The sequence below is a fragment of the Amblyomma americanum genome, chromosome 5 (assembly GCF_052857255.1).
Source record: "Amblyomma americanum isolate KBUSLIRL-KWMA chromosome 5, ASM5285725v1, whole genome shotgun sequence".
NCBI lineage: Eukaryota > Metazoa > Arthropoda > Arachnida > Ixodida > Ixodidae > Amblyomma > Amblyomma americanum.
In genome coordinates this window covers 193,709,070-193,727,951 of record NC_135501.1, presented here as the reverse complement: position 1 = coordinate 193,727,951, position 18,882 = coordinate 193,709,070, and the positions used below count along the sequence as shown (strand labels likewise).

The following is an 18,882-nucleotide window of genomic DNA, read 5'->3' as shown; positions in this document are numbered from 1 at the left end:
GGCGAAATGCTAGAGGTCCGTACTGTACTCTACGATATCAGTGCACGTCAAAGAAATCCAGGTAGTCTGTTATCCGGAGTCCTTCCACTACGGCGTCCCTCATAGCGTGAGTCGTTTTGGGAGTTTAAACCTTATAAAATCATAAATGCCATTACAAAAATCATAAAAGCTGAAAATCGAGCTCCCCAGTTTTCCACCGCCTAAACCAAGCCCATTTGGATGATGCCCACATGCTCCTCGCGAAGTTGTCTGGCCTGCTTGATGCGCTGTCCCGTAAGATGGTCAAATGTTCAGTCGCTATTTTACAGCGAGCGACAGCTGTTAAAGCCATGTTTCCCGTTTCTGTGGAGTCTTTATGTGCGTTGTAGCACACCAGATTCAGTGCATCACGTTAATTGGTCAGAATAGAGTGGCGGCGCGCATTACGTCAAGGACAACGCGCCACGCTGATTGTCCAGAAGGAGTGACGTCACGCATGACAATAGGAGCGATGTTAATAAGAACTAACACTACAGAAGACACGGAAGCGAGAGATAGTTGAACGGGCACAGACTCGCAAGTTATTTTATTCGGAAATAAACACATTTTTCATGCCTTAAAACCCGCGCTAACAGCTCATCGTCCATGCTATGCTGGGAAGCCTGATTTCTTTATTGTACAAGATAATCGAAGGCTCTCCTACAAGATCATTTCCTCTTTCGCGTATGAAAAAGGCTTTGGAATATTAATGCGAAAGCTTTACTGGCCGCCAACTTGCGATTTCGCCGTGGCGGTGCTCCGAGCTAGGAGGCACATGACGTCACAACGCGCGCCTCGCCGCGGAACCGGACCGGTCTGGCCGGGGCGGCTGGCGCACTTGGCGCGACACGCTCCAAGTCTCCGCCAGTGCGGTCAGAGTGCGCCAAAGCCGCCTAACGCGTCCGCAGTCAAGCGCAGTTGGAGTATAGAGGTTCTCGCTTTGGCCGACGTGACGTCGCCGTGCAGCGGGCGCGCGCGCGTTACGCCGGAGTATAAAAACTCCTTAACAGAGCCTGCGCTTAACCGCTAACCAACGTATTCGCTGGAGGCATCTATTGGAGCCACTGAAACCCCCCGCACACTCACCGCATGATGAAAAAAAAAACCTGTGCCGAGGCTCGGATTCGAATTCTAGGGCCTTTGGCGTTTGATGCGCAGACGCTACCACTCCGCCACGAGGGCTTTTTTTGTCTTTATTGCCTGTTTCGGCTCTCCTACAAGATCTCAAGGTTTAATCTGGAATAAAGACGCATCTTGTGAATGCACTCTTCCGATGCAGAAGTCGCCGCGCTTTCGCTACGTATATCCTGGCCTAACAGAGCTATAGGTCATCAGCAATTCTAAAGCGACAGCTTTACTACGCCAGCCAGCGAGTCATTTCGGCTCGTCGCGCACTTCAGCCCTATGCCGTATGCCGGGGCCGACGAACGACCTTGAGCAGCCGTTGCCTAGGGACACCGCAGCCGCGCTCCAACAGATGGCGCCGCCGCCGTGGCCGCTCGCTCCACCAGGGGCCAGATTACGCAACTGTGACAAATTATGTCACAAGTTTTTGACAGTGACGTCAAAATGACGGCACGATGAGACGTCACCACGTGACGCAACGGGGAATCAGCCAATTACAGCAGGGTGGCGCCCCGAAAGCATTCGAGGGACCGTCTGCTTATTTTTTGTAAAAATAAATAAGAAATGAGCAACGATGAAAATAACTAATATTTTATTTTGCCAAAACATTGCGTTTGAAGTTTGAAAATGTTAAGCAAAAGAAGAAGAGTTCGAAGTTGGGCTATTAAATTGGCTGGTGGGTAACTTTCGGTGCCGCGGGGGTGTGCTGACGGCAGTAAAAAGGCCGCTTTGCACGAAAGCAGCTGTTTCACGCCGTGTTATTTCTATTTTTTGCGCGGCGTCTGGAATCGAGCTGCTGTGCGGTTGACCTAAGTGCGCAGAAAAATTTCAACGAATGCAGTGAAGGCTACGTGCCTGCCAAGCGAATATGCAAGGAGCGCATGGAACGAAATCGACGAAGACAACATTTTGAAGCTGTGTTGTTCGGCTCTTTCGATCGATGACAAAAATGCCAAAAGGTGGGGTGTTGCAGTATGTTACGCGTGGTTGTTTATTTCTTTCCCCTTGGGAAACAGAAGACGACCACGAAGTGTCATTTGCTGGGGAAAATAAAGCGCTTTGCCAGCATAAGCGTGTCTTATTTATACGTAGCTGTGTGTCACAGAGGTGACGACGGCACCCACCCCTTCTGCGCGCCAACTTTACAATATCCTCCGCTGCACGCATTTGCTCACCGTCCGTTGTGCGATGCCGACATGCGCCTCGCTACCAATGGCAGCCTGAAAGCCGCCCGTGGCAAATAACCGCAGTGCGCACAGCACCTGCCGCCGCACCGACAGCGCACTCACACGCAAACCTCCCAGTTCATCGGCGACTTCGTCGCATAGCCACTCCACCGTCTGCTTCTCCTGTCGAAAAAAGCTTCGAAACAGCCTGTCCGGCAAGTCCAACATAATCAAATGCTGTCTCGTTCACACTTCCCGGCCACCGCATCGCCGCTCATCGTCTGTGTGTCGTCTGCTCACGGCGTACACAGATGTGGCAGGAGGTTAATCGATGCTGTCTACATACCAAAACCTTATGCACGCTTGCATACGCTAAATGCAGCTATTTTGTCGGACGTTACGACATATCTAACATTCTCAATTTTTAAACGCCCAGTGGCGCCATCTGGTGGTTAGAACAGGAACCATTGCTGTCAACAACTCGACGCCCCTCTTAAACCTAAAAGGGGAAGAATCGTCACCCGAAATAAAAATTAAAGCAAATTTATCGCTCAAACATTTTCTTATCGGCGAGATGAGACAAAGCGAAAGACCGCTGGCTCTTTTATGGCCTGTGAACGTGCTGAAAATGCAGTAACAGCGACGAATTCAGTCCGAAGCGAGGCGTCCTGCATCGAAGGGCCCCGCCATGTTTGTCGCCGCGGGTACTCGCCTTCCTATTGGCTGACGAGATTCGGCGGATTTTTTTCCGGCGGCAGAATTCGGTCCTGGACCGATCGGCCTCTGCCGCGGCAGCGGATTCCGCTCGCTCTCGCCGCCGAATGTCCAAGTGTGAACGTATAGTGCCTAAATATACTTGCTAGTGTGCCGAGGGTGCGCGCTCGCGTGGTCGCTGCGGTGATGCCTTCCTGCAGCCACCGCGTGGTGGCGCTGCCAGTCGCTAAGGTGCCACCACGCCGCGTTCGCTGCCTAGGCAGCGTAGGTGCGGCAAGTCTGGCGTAGGTGCGCTGCGCTTTTCACTACGAAAGCCTGTCTCTGAACGCTTTGACAGCACTTTTGGCATAAAAACACTAATGGCTGCAGATAATCTTACCGGCCTGGCATTACCAGGAGAAAGTCCTGGACTGAAACAGCGCTCGCCGAAGCGTTTGACACGTACCACCAGGTCCAGTTTGCTAAATTTTTATTCGTTTATTCTTTGTTGTGAGCCGCGGAATGATTTAAGCAGAAGTCATATTGACTGCCTAATGTTCAGCGAGGTACCCAACTTGAAATAAGCAACGAAAGGTGATGCGTTGGCCGCATTACGTTGTTGTGATTGAACGATTGAGTATGGCCCGGACTCACTATTGCTACATGGAAACTTCCGATCAATATTTTACTCGACTAGGGGCCAGTCAGAATCAGAATCATGTTTATTTATACAAGAAGGAAATACAGTCTGGATAAATGTATACAGAAGGAGGTCCCGTAGTCAGCGACAGTACTGGGACCTCCTATATTGTTTATCAAAATGCGAAAATAAATGCTAACATAGCAGTAGTAATAAGAAGCTGATGAAAAAATCTTGCCGTTACATATTTTCGCGGCGGCACACATATTATATACAGGGGTGAGTAGGCATATAGAACAACCAAGCAGAATAATGAAAATAGAAGTTATACAGTGTTTATAGTTATACAGTTATTCAATACTACTTATAAATTACAATATTACTAAAAAAGCTAAAAACTGAACAGCAAATTGGTGATAGGAAAAATAGTGCACGTATTAAAAGTATGTGGTGTACATCTGATGTAACACCTTATAATTCTAAAATGTGGTAGCTTGTCTAACAGCTATTGTGAACTATTAACGCTTTTAGTTAATAATAATAATTGTTTTTTGGGGGAAAGGAAATGGCGCATTATCTGTCTAATATATTCGTTGGACACCTGAACCGCGCCGTAAGGGAAGGGATAAAGGAGGGAGTGAAAGGTTAAAGGAAGAAGAGGTGCCGTAGTGGAGGGCTCCGGAATAATTTCGACCACCTGGGGATCTTTAACGTGCACTGACATCACACAGCACACGAGCGCCTTAGCGTTTTTCCTCCATAAAAACGCAGCCGCCGCGGTCGGGTTCGAGCCCGAGAACTCCGGATCAGTAGTCGAGCGCCCTAACCACTGAGCCACCGCGGCGGGGCTTTTAGTTCATTTTTAAATTTACATACAGGTTTAGTGTTTTTTAATTCCACCGGTAAGGTATTCCATAAGGAGAATGATGAAAAATAAACTTTTTGCTTCCCATAATTGGTGCGTGCTTGAGGCAGAATTAGGTTCCTGTTAATCGCAAATCTCGTGGTGCTGGTGTTGGTGAGCTCTGGCCTTGGGATGGATTGAAATGAAATATGTTCAGTAATTACTTTGTTTATGAAGATACCAAGGTTAAGTTGGACAGGTTGAGGTACGGAGAGAATTCGCAGTGAATTGAGTAAAGATTGAGCATTAAAATCGAAGGGGCTGTGTGTCAGTATTCGGACTGCTTGATTTTGAACTACTTGTAACGATGTCAAATGAGTATTGTAGGTGTCACCCCAGCATGTTATACAATAAGTGAGATGGGAATGTATGAACGAGTTATACAAGGTTAAAAGTACAGACTGATTAAAGTAAGGGCGAGTTCTGATGAGAATTCTTAAGCCATATGCTATCTTCCATTTAATGCCAAAAATATGGGAACGAAATTTTAAATGGCGATCTAATTCTTCTGCTAAAAACAATGATGATTCGCTGACTGGAATGACGTGCGGGCCTAGGCAAATGGGGGGAACACAAGTAGTTGCGATCCACGCATCGCGATCGCGGGCGAAAGATATCGTATACACCTTCATGCGGAGTGAGCGCTCGGCTAGCTCTGTCCAGGTGGAAAGACCGAGTCGTGGCCCCCATTAATTCTCAATGGCGAGCAGAACATCAAACCCGGAATGGCGTCGCATATAGGTAAAAGAAAAGCAGGGCACTCTCGCTCTTTCCCACCACGGGGTCCGTCTTCAAAAATCGCATGCGACGATCAACACAAGCAGTTGGAATAGGTCTCGCTACTGATGTGTTTTATTTGCAAATCACAGCTTGCTTCATACAATTAATGCAGGTGTGTATGAGCTTGAGCTTCCCTTTGTAATGGAACAAAAGAAAATGGTAATTGTACCATTGATTCTTACTTACAAATCTGGAATACAGTAAAACAGATAAAAAACAGAGCTTGTTGTAAGCACGCGCTTGCTTTGTTCTTTTCCGAGAAAATACACTGTAGCGACCACAAGGCTGCGTTCTGGCATCAAGCTTCCAAATGTTACCATTCTTTCTATATACAAAGCGGCAAAGTTGTTGTTTGGCTCCATAACGTGCGTAGGCTACAGAGCCAGCAGGTGCTACAGATATTTTGGTCCAGGTTGCAGGAATACAAATTGAGTCCAACGGATGCTGATCTTCAATAGCAATACAACCCATCTGCTGCTGCGGGCATCACTGGGCTGCTCTGTTGCTGCCGGCCCGTCGGAAACATCGTCGAGCGTGCTTGGCGGTTCTCCACCGGCACTACGCATTTGCCGTTTAGTGACAGGTTGGTCACACAGGTTCCTCACTTTTCTTTTCTATGTCTTCTTAGGCAGAAGGTATTTCGGATAGCTGTCGAATACTGCTGGCATGACATCGGGCGTCAGACGTAGTCTATCTGGCGAGCTCGTTGACGACACCGTTCACCGTCTCTAGATGTAGCAGTCTCCAAAATGTTTCTCGCAGAAAACACACGCTGGAGTCAAGTTGCGGTCCTGTCTTTTGATCAGCCGCTCCCACTCCGCAAGCCGTGTTGGGTCCGAGGACACACAGAACATGGAAGCCTTGTTCGGATTCGACCGGTAGCCACTCCGACGGAGCGGCACGAAACATGGTTTTTCCCGGCCTTGATGCTTCGATTTTACCATCATTAGTCGCTGTGGTTTTCCCTCACATCGAACAGCACGGACAAAACAACAGAAAAAAGCGCAGATGCGACCAAAATGTTATAATCCACACCGCGCACGACCAACGCAACTGCAGCGACTGCGGCATGTCCGGTAGCGACGCCACCTTTACGACGAGCAGTGCCCCTCGCGGCCAAAGTTGGCAGGCATCGCGCGCGCTGCCACCCTCTCCCATTGGGAGAGCGCTCCGCTCGACACACTAGTAGGATATTCTAGGCACTATAGTGAACGCGCCATCACTCGTATCGCCGCCTACACCGCCGCCATTTTCTGTCACAAAGGCAACGTTAAAATTGACGGCTTCAAAATTGTGAAAAAAAAACTGTCAAATAGCGGCTGCATAATTAGGTGTGCAACGTCATCACTTCTGCCACATCCGTGACGTCATCTGCAGCCACCAATGACGCAAAAAAGCAATATGGCTGCCGGCCACGACCGACCAATAGGAGCGAGGCTTATTGACACCTTTGTGACAAGTTTTTGACAAATTTCCTAATTGACAGTTACGTAATCTGGCCCCAGATGTGCTCCGCTGGGGTAGAGGGAGAGGAGGTGTCGCCTCGCGGGAGGTATATATATATATGCGCTTCACCTGAGTGTATTGTAGTCGTTATGGAGAGCGCGAAAGAGACGCAACAGCGACAGAACGAAGCGAGGAAGAGAGAACGCGCTCAACAGACGCCAGAAGAGCGCGCCGCACGACTCGAGAAGCGTCGTGACGAAGATGCGGCTAGAAGAAGTCGTGCCACGTCCCGGAGTGACTCTTCGACTGCGGAAGAGACCAGTTTGAGTTCTCGAGAGCGTCCAAATGAGGCGCTGCGTAGACGTGCCGAGGAAACAAAGCTTTCGCAATTCAACTAGGGTTAACCAGAGCTAAACCACAGCCAAATTTTTTCACTTTTTCACGTAGCACATGGTGGCGGCGTTTACTCAAAGTTCTTGCTTAATTTAGCAAAGGCTGGCATGGCTTGTCACGCATAGCCCTGGGGTATGCGCCGTAATGCAGGAGTTAATTTGGCCCTGATGAGTGTTTTTTTTTATATATATCGAAAGCTCTTGTTCCCAAGACTGTTGTTAATGCAACGGCCCGTTTGACCAATGTACTCTTTTCTGCAGGTTAGGGGTACGATGCGCACTTGAAGCCCGGCAGTTTCTAAACTGCATATTTGCCTTCCCACACAAATCATTCACCAGCGTGTCAAGGATCACTACTCCGACAAGCACAAGCGAGCACCTCACACACATCTCTCCAGCACTATACATAGTACATGGTTCCCGGCAGAGTCAACCACCGAAATGTAATTATTTCAATGCGCTACATAACTGCTCACATATTTATTTATTTATTTATTTATTTATTTATTTATTTATTTATAATGCCTCAAAGGCTCCAAGCATTGGAGCATTGTGTGAAAGGGGGGGGGGGTGTATTAAATGGGGATAATGACAGGAACATGGATAACATGATTATACAATCCTTACTGACTGGATTTAAGGATTACACAATTCTTATAGAATTGGCCTGAATAAAATAAGTTGATTGCTGGAATAGAAAAAAATGAAACATCTTCCTTTTTTCCGATCTCTGAGGGTAAGTCTGTAATGGAAACATCAGCGTACCAGCTAATTTCTGCTAAACGCGCAAAACAATCCTTAAAACTCACAATTATAGTACAAACCCTGCACTTAGGGTCTCCCATAACGCCTCTACTCTTACAGTTTTGCTTCCGTAGAAAAAACAGCGTTTTTTTTTAAACTTTCAGAAACAACGTAATAAGGTCAGTTTATTCCCTGACTATATAAGTGGTACCGCGTTATAACGAAGTGTGAGGGGCTCCGCGATTTGTTCGGTTTAGCCGTTGTTTCGTTATAGCTGCATGCGAACTTGGTTGCACATGTCGCATACCAACGGGGTTACTTGCCGTTGTGTATAGCGAGGACAACATAGTCGATGTTTAGTGTGTCGCCGATGTGCGTTGCGGGAGCCCTCAACACGCGCACTACAGTGATCTAGGCACCATACGCGCACCAAGTGCCCACCACGTCACCAAATATACAGGGTGTTTCACCTAAGACTTTACACAGGTTTTAAATATACCGTTTTTTGAGTTAGAATACCGCTTTTTCCGGCATAGCATTGTCAGCGGAGTAGTAAATGAGAATACAGCTAAGGACGTAAATACCAGGCATGGTTAACTGGTAGTGAATATAGTTAATTTTATAACTATTACTGTTAGGCTCCTTAAGCCTGTTTCACATGCAAGCCTCTTAAAAATGCTACAGGCCTCTTAATAATTAAGGAGCCTAAAAATAAAAGTTAAAAAGTTAAATATTAAACATTAATTAACCAGTCTGCTAGTTAGCACGCGTTAGTTGTATTCTGATGTACTAGAGCGCTAGAAGTGTTATGCCAGAAAAAGCGCTCTTCTAAATCAAAAAGCCTATTTTTAAAAACTGTTTGAAGTGCTAGGTGAAACACCCTTTATACGTAAGCCAACTGAATATATAACCGTGTTTACATGAATGCGGCAGTAGCTCATCGCATTTCCTATCGCATCTCGACGAGAAGATGCGCCATCGTTTACATGTGCCGCGTCAAGTCGGTGGCGCCACTCAGTGTCAGATTTGTGAGTGAGAGCGGAACTGGTCGCCCTCTTCCGGTTGCGTTCCTGCCAACGTTTGTTTTCTTTCTTCCCGCTCAACCGGACGGCGTGTCTTTTTTTCTCTGTTGTGATACCTGCGACATGCATCCTACCGCAGCATTTAATTTATCCATTGTTATTCTTTTGGCGTGGCGGATTAATGCGAATGTAGACAGCTTGTTACGAAGCGCTGTTGCGCGCTACCGGACTTGCTGCACGAGGGACCGCGAACGAACGACTTCTAAAACAAGGTAAGTATATAGTACAGGCTTGAACAAGCGTGTCCATAGCGCTCGAATTATGGCCGGAATAATGTCCAGCATTCACAACACGTTGCGCCCGCCCTGTTTGCATACACCGCGGAAGTAGACTTGTCCCTCTCGATCTATACCCCCGCCTGGCGGACTAAATCGATGCGCTTTCCTTGCGCATTGTGCCGGTTTACATGAGTGCGATACACCAGAAAGTTAATACGATTCGCTGTTGGCGCTCGGCTGCTGACCCGAAGGACTCGGGTTCATCCCGGGCGTCCGTGTGCTGTGCGATCTCGGTGCACGTTAAAGATCCCCAGGTGGTCGAAATTATTCCGGAGCCCTCCACTACGGCACCTCTTTCTTCCTTTCTTCTTTCAATCCCTTCCCTTACGGCGCGGTTCAGATGTCCAACGATATATGAGACAGATACTGCGCCATTTCCTTTCCCCAAAAACCAACTATTAATTATTATCCGGCCGCGGCGGTCGAATTTCGATGGAGGCGAAATTCTAGAGGCCCGTGTACTGGGCGATGTCAGTGCACGTTAAAGAACCCCAGATGGTCGAAATTTCCGGAGACCTTCACTACGGCGCCCCTCAGCATGAGTCGCTTTGGAACGTTAAACCCCTATAAACTAAACTAAGCTCTGCCTTTAAAGGGACACTGAGGAGAACTCTATCACATTTTTTTTTTGTTAGCAATATCTGATAGTTCGGCATTTCATGGCTTTGTTGCCGCTTGTCCGGCAGCGAAAGATGCATTTATTTCAGATAAATTTGGATTCGAAGTATAAAAAGTTTTTCCCGCCGCTCCGATTCAAACTCGAGAACTCTTATGACGACACGGAGAACTCTTATGACCGCACAGGACGGAGTGACGTAAACGTGACGTAAATGGAGACTCCGTGATTTCTGGTAGCTTGCGGTGGGGTCTAGCAGCTGCCGAAATGAAAGCTACCGCCGCTGCACGTTGAAGGCATCTATCGGGGGTCGCTACCGTCGCTCTGTTTACGTTTGCATTGGCGTCTTGCCAGCGTTACGATGGATCCCGTTCCCGAACCCGACGACGTAGTTCTCGCAAAAACTCCGGCCTGCATTTCAGCGACCTCAGCCCCACAGAGCGTGCGATGCTTTTAAGGGAGCACGGTTAGGTTAGGCGCCGGCGGGTCGTTTCCCCCTTCCTCAGTGAACAGCCGTTGCAAACTATCATAACCCCAGTGCGGGGAGTCACTAGGGGCCAGGACAAGGTCGGCGCGTTGCGCCCATCGGAGGCTGGCCGGGGCTTTGGGGCCAACGGATTGGGATTCCTTGAACGGCGCGGTTGCACGGGGCAGCAGGCGGCGTCGAGGTCTCCCACGGTTGCAAGGGCCAAGTTATTTATTTATTTTATTGCCACACAAAACGGATAGGTGCTCAAGGGCGGTCGCGTTTAAAGTGGGCGCCTCGAAACTAAGGCCGACGCACGACGCTTTAACGGCTTCCGCTAGATCCAATGGGTCCACTGGATCGGGCTCTCTCGCCCACTTGCATGTACCTTCAGATGTGTACCATGAATGGATCAAATTAGCCGAGAGCTCGAAAAGAACAGCTCCGCCCAACTGCCGAAGTTATTGGATTACGTGACAACGCGCACCTCGCCGCGGAGCCGAATCAGTCTGGCCTGGCCGGGCCGGCGGCGGCTGGCGCACTCGGCGCGAAATAGAGACATGCTCCAAGTCTCCCCGCCAGTGCGGTCAGAGTGCGCCGAAGCCGTCGAACGCGTCGGCGGTCAAGCGCAGGTGGCGTATAGAGGGTCTCGCTTTGGCCGACGTGACGTCGCCGTGCAGAGCGCGCGCGCGTGTTACGCCGGAGCATAAACGCGCCAGAGCCTGGGCTTAACCGCTAAGCAACGTATTCGGTGGTGGCATCTATGGGAGCCACTGAAACCCCCCGCACACTCACTGAATAAAAAAAAGAACATGCGCTGAGGTTCAGAATCAAACCAGGGCCTACGGCGTTTAAGGCGGAGACTCTACCACACCGCCACGACGGCTCAAGTAGCTATCACCTATAAAGGCGCATCTAGTGAATGCACCCTTCCGATGCAGAAATCGCTACGTATATCCTGGCCTAAGAGAGTTAGGCCATCAGCAATTTTTTTTTTCTGAACTGCCTTGTTGTCTCCCGTCCCTAATAAACGATTTCCGTTAAGTAGTTTGAAGTTGACTGGCACAGCCGGGATGTTTTGCCGGGCGAGCGTGCGAAGACACAAGTGCTGCCTTTTACGATTACCGACCATCGTGCCATCATAGTTTTTCATCGACCGTGGCGATCATCTGAAAAGCCTTAACAGGCTCCTTCAAAGGTTAACTAGCACTTGAAGCGGCACTTGGAGTTCCTCTGCTGTTCGGCGCTTGTAAATCGAGGCGCGTCAAAAACAAAACCACGGGGCAAAGCTCATAGACGCGAAGCGCCTTAAAAAATCGAAACTCTCCTGGCCGCCTGTGGTGCCGCCAAGCATCGGTTTTCTTTGCTTCCATCATTCAGGTTGCCTTCTTTGTGTGATAAAAGTGCACTCTCGGTTTTAAAACAAAACTTATTTCAATACTGAACCGCGCAATTTTCCTTTGTCAGCCCATGACGCCACCAGGCCACACACGCTGTCATTCGCTGGAGCCACGGCAGCCAAGACGTCACGGGCACGCTTCCGGTAGCCGTGAAAATCGTCTGCTCGTGCCGCCGCGCGACCCCCTCGGGCAAGCGCGGGCCAGGGCAATGCCTTCGCGCATATGGTTTCAATGTTCCTCTGCCGCCTCCTTCTGTCGGGAGTTCCGGAGCCACTCGCACGGCTCTTCGTGGGCACGCATTGGGCTCGATGCCCATCGCGGCCAGCGAGCAGTCGCGCCTCGAGGTCCGGGTTTATTACTGTTAACTACAACAGATGACAAGCAAAGAAACCCGACGCGCGCCGCAATTCGGGAAGGCGAAGAGAGACCGGGGAGATGCCGCCACGCCGCCGACGCTGCTGTTGGGGTGCTAGAAGCGACAGCCGGAAGTTGCAAAGCGAACGTCATCTGATGACGTATTGATAGGCGGGGCCCAGTCCCAGACCTGTTTTCTTTATTTTTGTCTGGTGCCCCGCGTGTACGAGTTGAGGGGGAGAGGGGGAGCGTAATTTTTAATCGTCTATATCTTCGTTGTTATTGATGCTAGCATAAAAATTCTTGCGTTGGGGTGACGAGTAATGAAATGCATATCTCTCGTCTGCCTTATGTAATCTCAATTTATTGCATAGTCCCTTTAAGGGAAGGAAATTGACATGAAAATTGGTTTTAAGGAAAGGAAATGACGTCTGTCACAATTCTCGCTGGACACCCGTACCGCGCCGTAAGGGAAGGAAAATTTCTTCCATTACGGCGCGGTTCAGGTGTCCACCGAGATGCGCCATTTTTCGTTCAGGGCCAAAGACGCCGACGGGACCGGCTTTTCTGCGACACGAGTTCGTTAACGCTGTCGCGTTAAAATGTGCCATTTCTTTCATGATCTGTTATCATGCAGTCGCAACAATAATGGAGACGACCTAGCGCTCCTGAGCAAAAATAACGTGCCTTATTTTGAAGTAAAATTTGGCGTTCCTTCGTTATATCTATTATTGCGTTTCGTTATAGCGAGGTCACGCTGTGTTTCTTGACTGTCGTGCCGAATATGGTGAATCCAAGTACTGCCCTTCGCTTATTGTCAGTCTTCCCACTCTGGACTACAGTCGGGGGTTTACAAAACTCGTTCTACTAAACTCGAAAACACAATGCCCTAGCTAGATCCTCGGCGACCAACAGATATCGCCTTATTATGCGTACAGCTCCAGACAAAAAAAAAAAAAAGAAGACTGTGCCGGGAACTTAGCTATGCACGCCAGCCAGTCGCCGCAAAAGCACTGCGCCAAGCCAGCTATTCGGGCGTGCGATCGGGCGAGTGAGCCACCTATGTCAATCCCGTAACGGGTGAGCTGTGTTTCAAGAGTCAATTCAGATGATCATGGCAAAGCTGTCTGCTGCCGCTAGTTCCGGTTCAAACGGTCTGCCCACTCTCTTCTTCATATATGGCAGTCGTTATGTTAATATCGCTAGTTCTACCAATATATTTGTGCTGTATCATCGCGAGACTAACGTGACGTCGACTCTGCTCTGCTTCGTAGCTTGTTTTCGCACGGAACGCAACCAAAAAACAGAGGACAGGGATAGGTTTTCGCTTTTCCGCTCTTAAGCAGACTGAAGTGCAATCCTGTAATTTTTTTTATATGCCCCGGGCTAGTTTGGGACACTGCGTTTAGCGCGAAATATTTTACCGCAGCCGTCAGTGAAACGGAAATGGACACCAATTTTTTTGTTGTCTTCTACGCAATGGTGCGTACTACAAGTTCGTTTCGGTTTCTATTTCAACGGTCGAATGGTGGCTGAAAGGCACAAAATAACTGCAATATAATTGCTGCTTCATCGTTTTAATTCCATGGAAGTGTCATGCTGGTCCTCTTCAAGAGAAGAATGTCGACAAGCGAAGCAGCAGTTATAAGACCGATGTTTTTGAATACCTATCATCCCCTGAATGATCCACACTAAATGCTATCGTCATAAACATCAATTAACCGAAACCGAAATTAGAACATAAAAGGTGACCTTTAATTTCAATCTATTTACCTTGCGAAGGCAAACTGCATGAAGTAATTTATGCTTCCAAATGTTTTGTTTATAAATATAAAATTTACATTATAGTTAATGAACTGATACAGGTAACAATCGTTCATTTTGATGTCGCTGGTCTAGCTGCGATTGCAGCACCGCGGTTGCAGTAGACGTTTTGACTTATCTTTTCGTCATTTAGACCGGGCACAAATACCGTCAGCCCGAAAAAAAAAAAGGCTGAAAGCTGGTTCGAAATGTAGTACTCTGTTTTTTCGTGGCTTTTCCTGCCTCCACCAGGGGCCAATGCCAACAAGCCAACAACAATAACTTCCGGATTGAGACATGACTTTGGCTCGCTGCGCGTGTGCTCTGTAACGTGCCTCCTTGCGTCCGTAGATATTGACGTTAACGCTGGTTTTAAAGCACATTTTACCGTGTTTTTTTTAAAAAACCTGCGTCGCTAAGCTCCGCACTGAGTTACAGCGTTGCACCGCGGCTACTCGTCGTGTACCACGATGTCGGCGAGAGGATCGCGCGGCTTCTACGGTGAGATCTGTATTAGGCTTAAACAAGCACAAATTCTTGATCAGTTTGTCGCGCACTGTGCTTGTTTCTCCCTCGTTACCAGCATTACGGCTGAGAGCAGTTAGGATACGAATGACTGAATAAAACTGAGTGGCATGAAAGAGTTGTTGCAGTGTTTTCAAGTGTATTGTTGTAACCAGACCTGCCGCATGCACAGGAAAGCATACGATCACGTTGTAACTGCGCCTCGGGCGGTCTTTTGTTGATAATAGTGAACGTTGATTTGAAAGTCTGCTTCATCAGGCTTGTGCATGCGATCGTGTTGTCTTCTTTGTTTCGCCTTGCCTTTAACCATCGCTTTCGGTCCTGCGCAGGTCACGACGACCGCGGTGGAGACCGTGGCGGTAACCGCGGTCGTGGGGACAATCGTGGCCGAATGGGCAACCGAGGTGGATTTGGCGCGCCCATAATAAAGCGCTACAACCGCCCAAAGTTCGGTGGTCCTATGGGTGGACAAGGCTTTGGTAAGTGTGCAACCGACCGTTTTGCATGCGCTACCCTAACCGTGTTGTGTGACCTTCAGATCCGGTTTTAGGGTGATATTAGCGCAAGGCTTCGTTAATGCGTTTTCTGATAGCATGCGAGTCAAATGGCAATCCAATCGTGTGACTCGTTTCAGTTTTCTGCTCCATTAAGGAGCATGTGAGTGAATAAAGCATGTATGCTATCCATGGGACCCACTGCACTGGAGCGCGTTATTGCGTTGATTTGATGGTCCCTTGTGCAGCATTGTTGGTTCTTCTTTACCCTCTCATAGGCCGTCGAGATGGGGGCAACAGGGCCAGGTTTCAGGATGAAGACGGAGATGTTGAAATGCAGGGAGGAGGCAACCTGCCAGACCACATGAGAAATCGATTGTAAGTAAATCTTTTGGCCATATAAGCGTAACCTTAGGCCCATTGCATATTGAGAAGTATTAAGGCAGGTATGCCTCAATAGGGATACCTAGGAGGAATTTTGGTCTGCAAAAATGAGTGGATGGATATCAATACAAAAGGGATGCACTAAAGTACAGGAGGCGGGTGTGTTGAGCACACTCAGTGCCGTGTGGCGTGTTGACCGTGGTTGTTTGGGCCACTTTAGGGGTGGTGCACACATTGAGACCTCAAAAGCACACCTGCTGCAGTTTTTGTCCAGTGCAGCAGACTGTACACTGAAATGTGGCTTGTTTATGGTAATAATTCCCTTACATCATTTGTAAAGGTCCTCAACAGCACTTTGGCTTGTCAGGCCAGTTGGAAGTGTCAAGACAAGGTCAGCACTGTCTGCAGTTATATTCAAGGACCACCAGTTTTTGTTAATTAAAGTTGTCTTTGAGTGGCCAGCTTGATCCCGTGTCCCAAAGTATGCAGATTGGGTGTCAACTCTTGAGTTTGAGCGATAGTTCGGCACTGCCTAGGTGAATATGTGAGCTGCTATCAGAGCAAACGCGACTGATACAGAACAATGTGGAAGCCCTGTGCCTGGCACCAATATTTAGCAACATTTGGTGCACTTTGTTTATTCTATATAGCACGATATTGTCAAAACACATCTCAGGAGTGGGACAGCCATGACAATTGCACCACTTTGATACAAATACGATTTTATGCACAGGCAGCATTAAATTGCACCAACCTGCGTTATATGCCTAGTGAGCGCGACTGATGTTTTGGCCAATATGTTAGGCTTCCTGGTTCTCATAGGAGCGTGTGAATTTTCGAAATTCTGAATAATTTGCAAGTACCACTTGCTGTGTTCAATGCGCTCCACGTTTTAATTTGCAGTATTCGACCCTTCTGATTATATGGAAATGTTGGAACTTCTTGTTCATCTGAAGTCCAGCCAAATATCACGATGTTTCCAAACAACGCTTACTGGTTGTAGATCTCGCACTTGTCCGATCAGTTAACTTGCTTTTCGCAGAATCGACTGCCAGCACTCGGCAAAAGTGCACATGCAGTAAGGCTGCAGGCCTTTCATAAAACCAGTGTGCTGACGGCCATCGAGGGTTGCTGTAGCTGGCACGCTAACAGGTCAGGAAATGAGGTGCAGCGCCATGTGGCATATCATGGCTTCAGGCCGCAACACAGTTGACGAGTGGCCATGTAGGCATTGGCCAAGAATGTGAATGGTTTGGTTTGGTTTATGGGGGTTTAACGTCCCAAAGCGACTTCAGGCTATGAGAGACGCCGTAGTGGAGGGCTCCGGAAATTTCGACCACCTGGGGTCCATTAACGTGCACTGACATCGCACAGTACACGGGCCTCTAGAATTTCGCCTCCATCGAAATTCGACCGCCACGGCCGGGATCGGAATGTGAATGAGCGCCAGTGCTATAATCATTTTCAGTAACTACCATAAGGAACATAAATGTTCTTAGGAAGATAGCGGGACAGTTAAACCTACAACATGTGTGCGCTCCTGCCGACCGCTTGGTTCGCGGCGACTGCTTTCGCTTCACATAATTTCCAGTCATTTAGAATCTAAAAAAAGTGTATTTTAACCTATAGGGGATGAGAAATAATGGATGACAGAAACAAAAACGTCAGAGCCAGCCCACTCAACTGCGCCTTGTATGTGCGACCCACGTACTGTGGATCGCCGCTTAGTTGTCTTGTTTTCGTGCCTTCGGCTTGGAGCAGCATTCGGGCTCATCAAGCGGCTTTAAGTGTGGCAATACTAGTACGTGAGGGTTAGGCGGTTTATGCCCTGTCAGGTATGTCGCGTTTTTATGGTGGCAGTCCACACCCAGCACTCTGCTTCCAGGTCCCGCAAGTAAGTGTGGAAGGGATGGATGGGGCTGCATGTGTTGTAGCCCCAGTTGTGACTTTGTTTCTCAAGCCGTCCTGCAGTTTTCTAGCACTGCACTGTGCTGTACTACTCCAAAAGCAACCTCTGACGACAGGTCGGAGGTTACTGCTGTACGGTAAATACGACAACTACAGTATCAGCGACTGCACAGCAAATATGGCTCGCCATTCTTGGCAATAGCAGCACATTACTCTATTTGCCATACAGCTGTCTGACTGTACTAAAACTATTATTGGGCCATGTTAAAGTGTTTCACGGTTCAATATGTAGAGCAGCTTGGAATGTTTTATAACTGCACTCTGTAAGCTCATTTGTCATGTAATCATCAAGTCAGAATGCCATAATAGATTTGCAAGGCTCTTTTGTACAAGTTCTGGTAGTCTTAATGAAATTTTGGCCACTTCCGACTGCAGGGAAAGGGTTTATTTAAGGGGACATAGGAAAAACAGCATGCTGCAGCTTATTATTTTCTTTCTGAATGTTCATTCATTGGAGTCGCCAAATCAGTTATGAAAATTGTGTGCTGCAGGAACTACTATATGCTCTTCACAGAACCCTGAACGTTGTAGTGTGCGCAGTATTTTGTTATTTATTTTTCACTAGTTGTACTTATTCCATAGTTGCGTCTGTCATGATGACACTGTGCATCAATGCCGAGCCTTTGTGTTGCTCTTAGATACAAAACAAAAGCCACATAAAGGAAGCGGAACCTGTTTCATTGTTCAGAGCAGAAACTTTCGGCCTGTGTACTTTTCTTGATAGTAGCACTTTTTGTTCTGAATTGCAGCAAGCCTTACACCTCGTACAACCGCAACAGGAAAAGGCGAGGGGGAATGCCTGACAGGAGAGGAGGTGAGCTCCCTTCATTTCTTCCCAGTTTTGTTGTAGTATTGTACTCCTAAGTGTTTACCAGTCACCTCCAACTTCAAACAGTGGTTACTGATTGTGAATGTTCCCGCGTTAATATAATTTCAGATGTACAGTAAAGGCTCGTTAATTTAAATTTCAAGGGACTTGAAAAAAATGTTCGAGTTATGAAATGACCCTGAATAAATAGACAAGAACCATTTGCACTATGGTAAATTTATTTAGTGATAGACTGGGCAATGTTTGGCTGTTTTAGAGATGAGAACGGTCTGAAGTGACTTTTTTTCACACTTCCGTCAATGATTTATTGCGTGCACACATTCAGGAGCGTCAAAGCAAAACTCCAAAATGGTACTGGCCTTCGTGGTATCCTTCATGGTGTGACGCAGTAATGGTGGGGGCCCCCTCGCAAACTGCTGCATCACATGTGAGGAGGGTGGCTTCACTGCACAAAGAGTGAAAGGCACCTGACAAGCACGCAGTTTCGATGTAATGGCATAAACACGTGGCTGGAAGCGAGAATACGTGAAGCGGCACTAGTCAGCGTCTGAAATGGTGTGCTACTGGGCTTGTTTGGCTGGCCAGTGTGTGGTTTGTGGTCGCCATCGCCGCAGGCTGGTGCGAAGCTGAAGAGAGCGAAACGGAAACTAAACGGTACTCTGTGAGACGGTACCGTCCGTTTGTCATCGTGCCTGCCGTTGAACACACGGGAGAGGTGTGCAGGCGACTCTGCAGCGTGCAATTAAACTTTGGGTAGGGCCATTTTGATGATCAC

The 18,882-nt window shown here is 48.1% G+C and overlaps 1 protein-coding gene across 1 annotated transcript in view; it reads left to right on the top strand.

Annotated features, from left to right (window-relative positions):
• The first annotated feature begins 14,199 nt into the window (after window positions 1–14,199).
• LOC144133291 (nuclear RNA export factor 1-like) overlaps window positions 14,200–18,882 on the top strand; it is a 52,363-nt gene continuing 47,680 nt past the window's right edge. Inside the window, exons 1-4 of the mRNA XM_077666269.1 lie at window positions 14,200–14,408; window positions 14,762–14,911; window positions 15,205–15,304; window positions 18,028–18,092. Coding sequence (XP_077522395.1) covers window positions 14,378–14,408; window positions 14,762–14,911; window positions 15,205–15,304; window positions 18,028–18,092 — 346 coding nt within the window. The 5' untranslated portion in view covers window positions 14,200–14,377. The remainder of the gene's footprint in view (window positions 14,409–14,761; window positions 14,912–15,204; window positions 15,305–18,027; window positions 18,093–18,882) is intronic.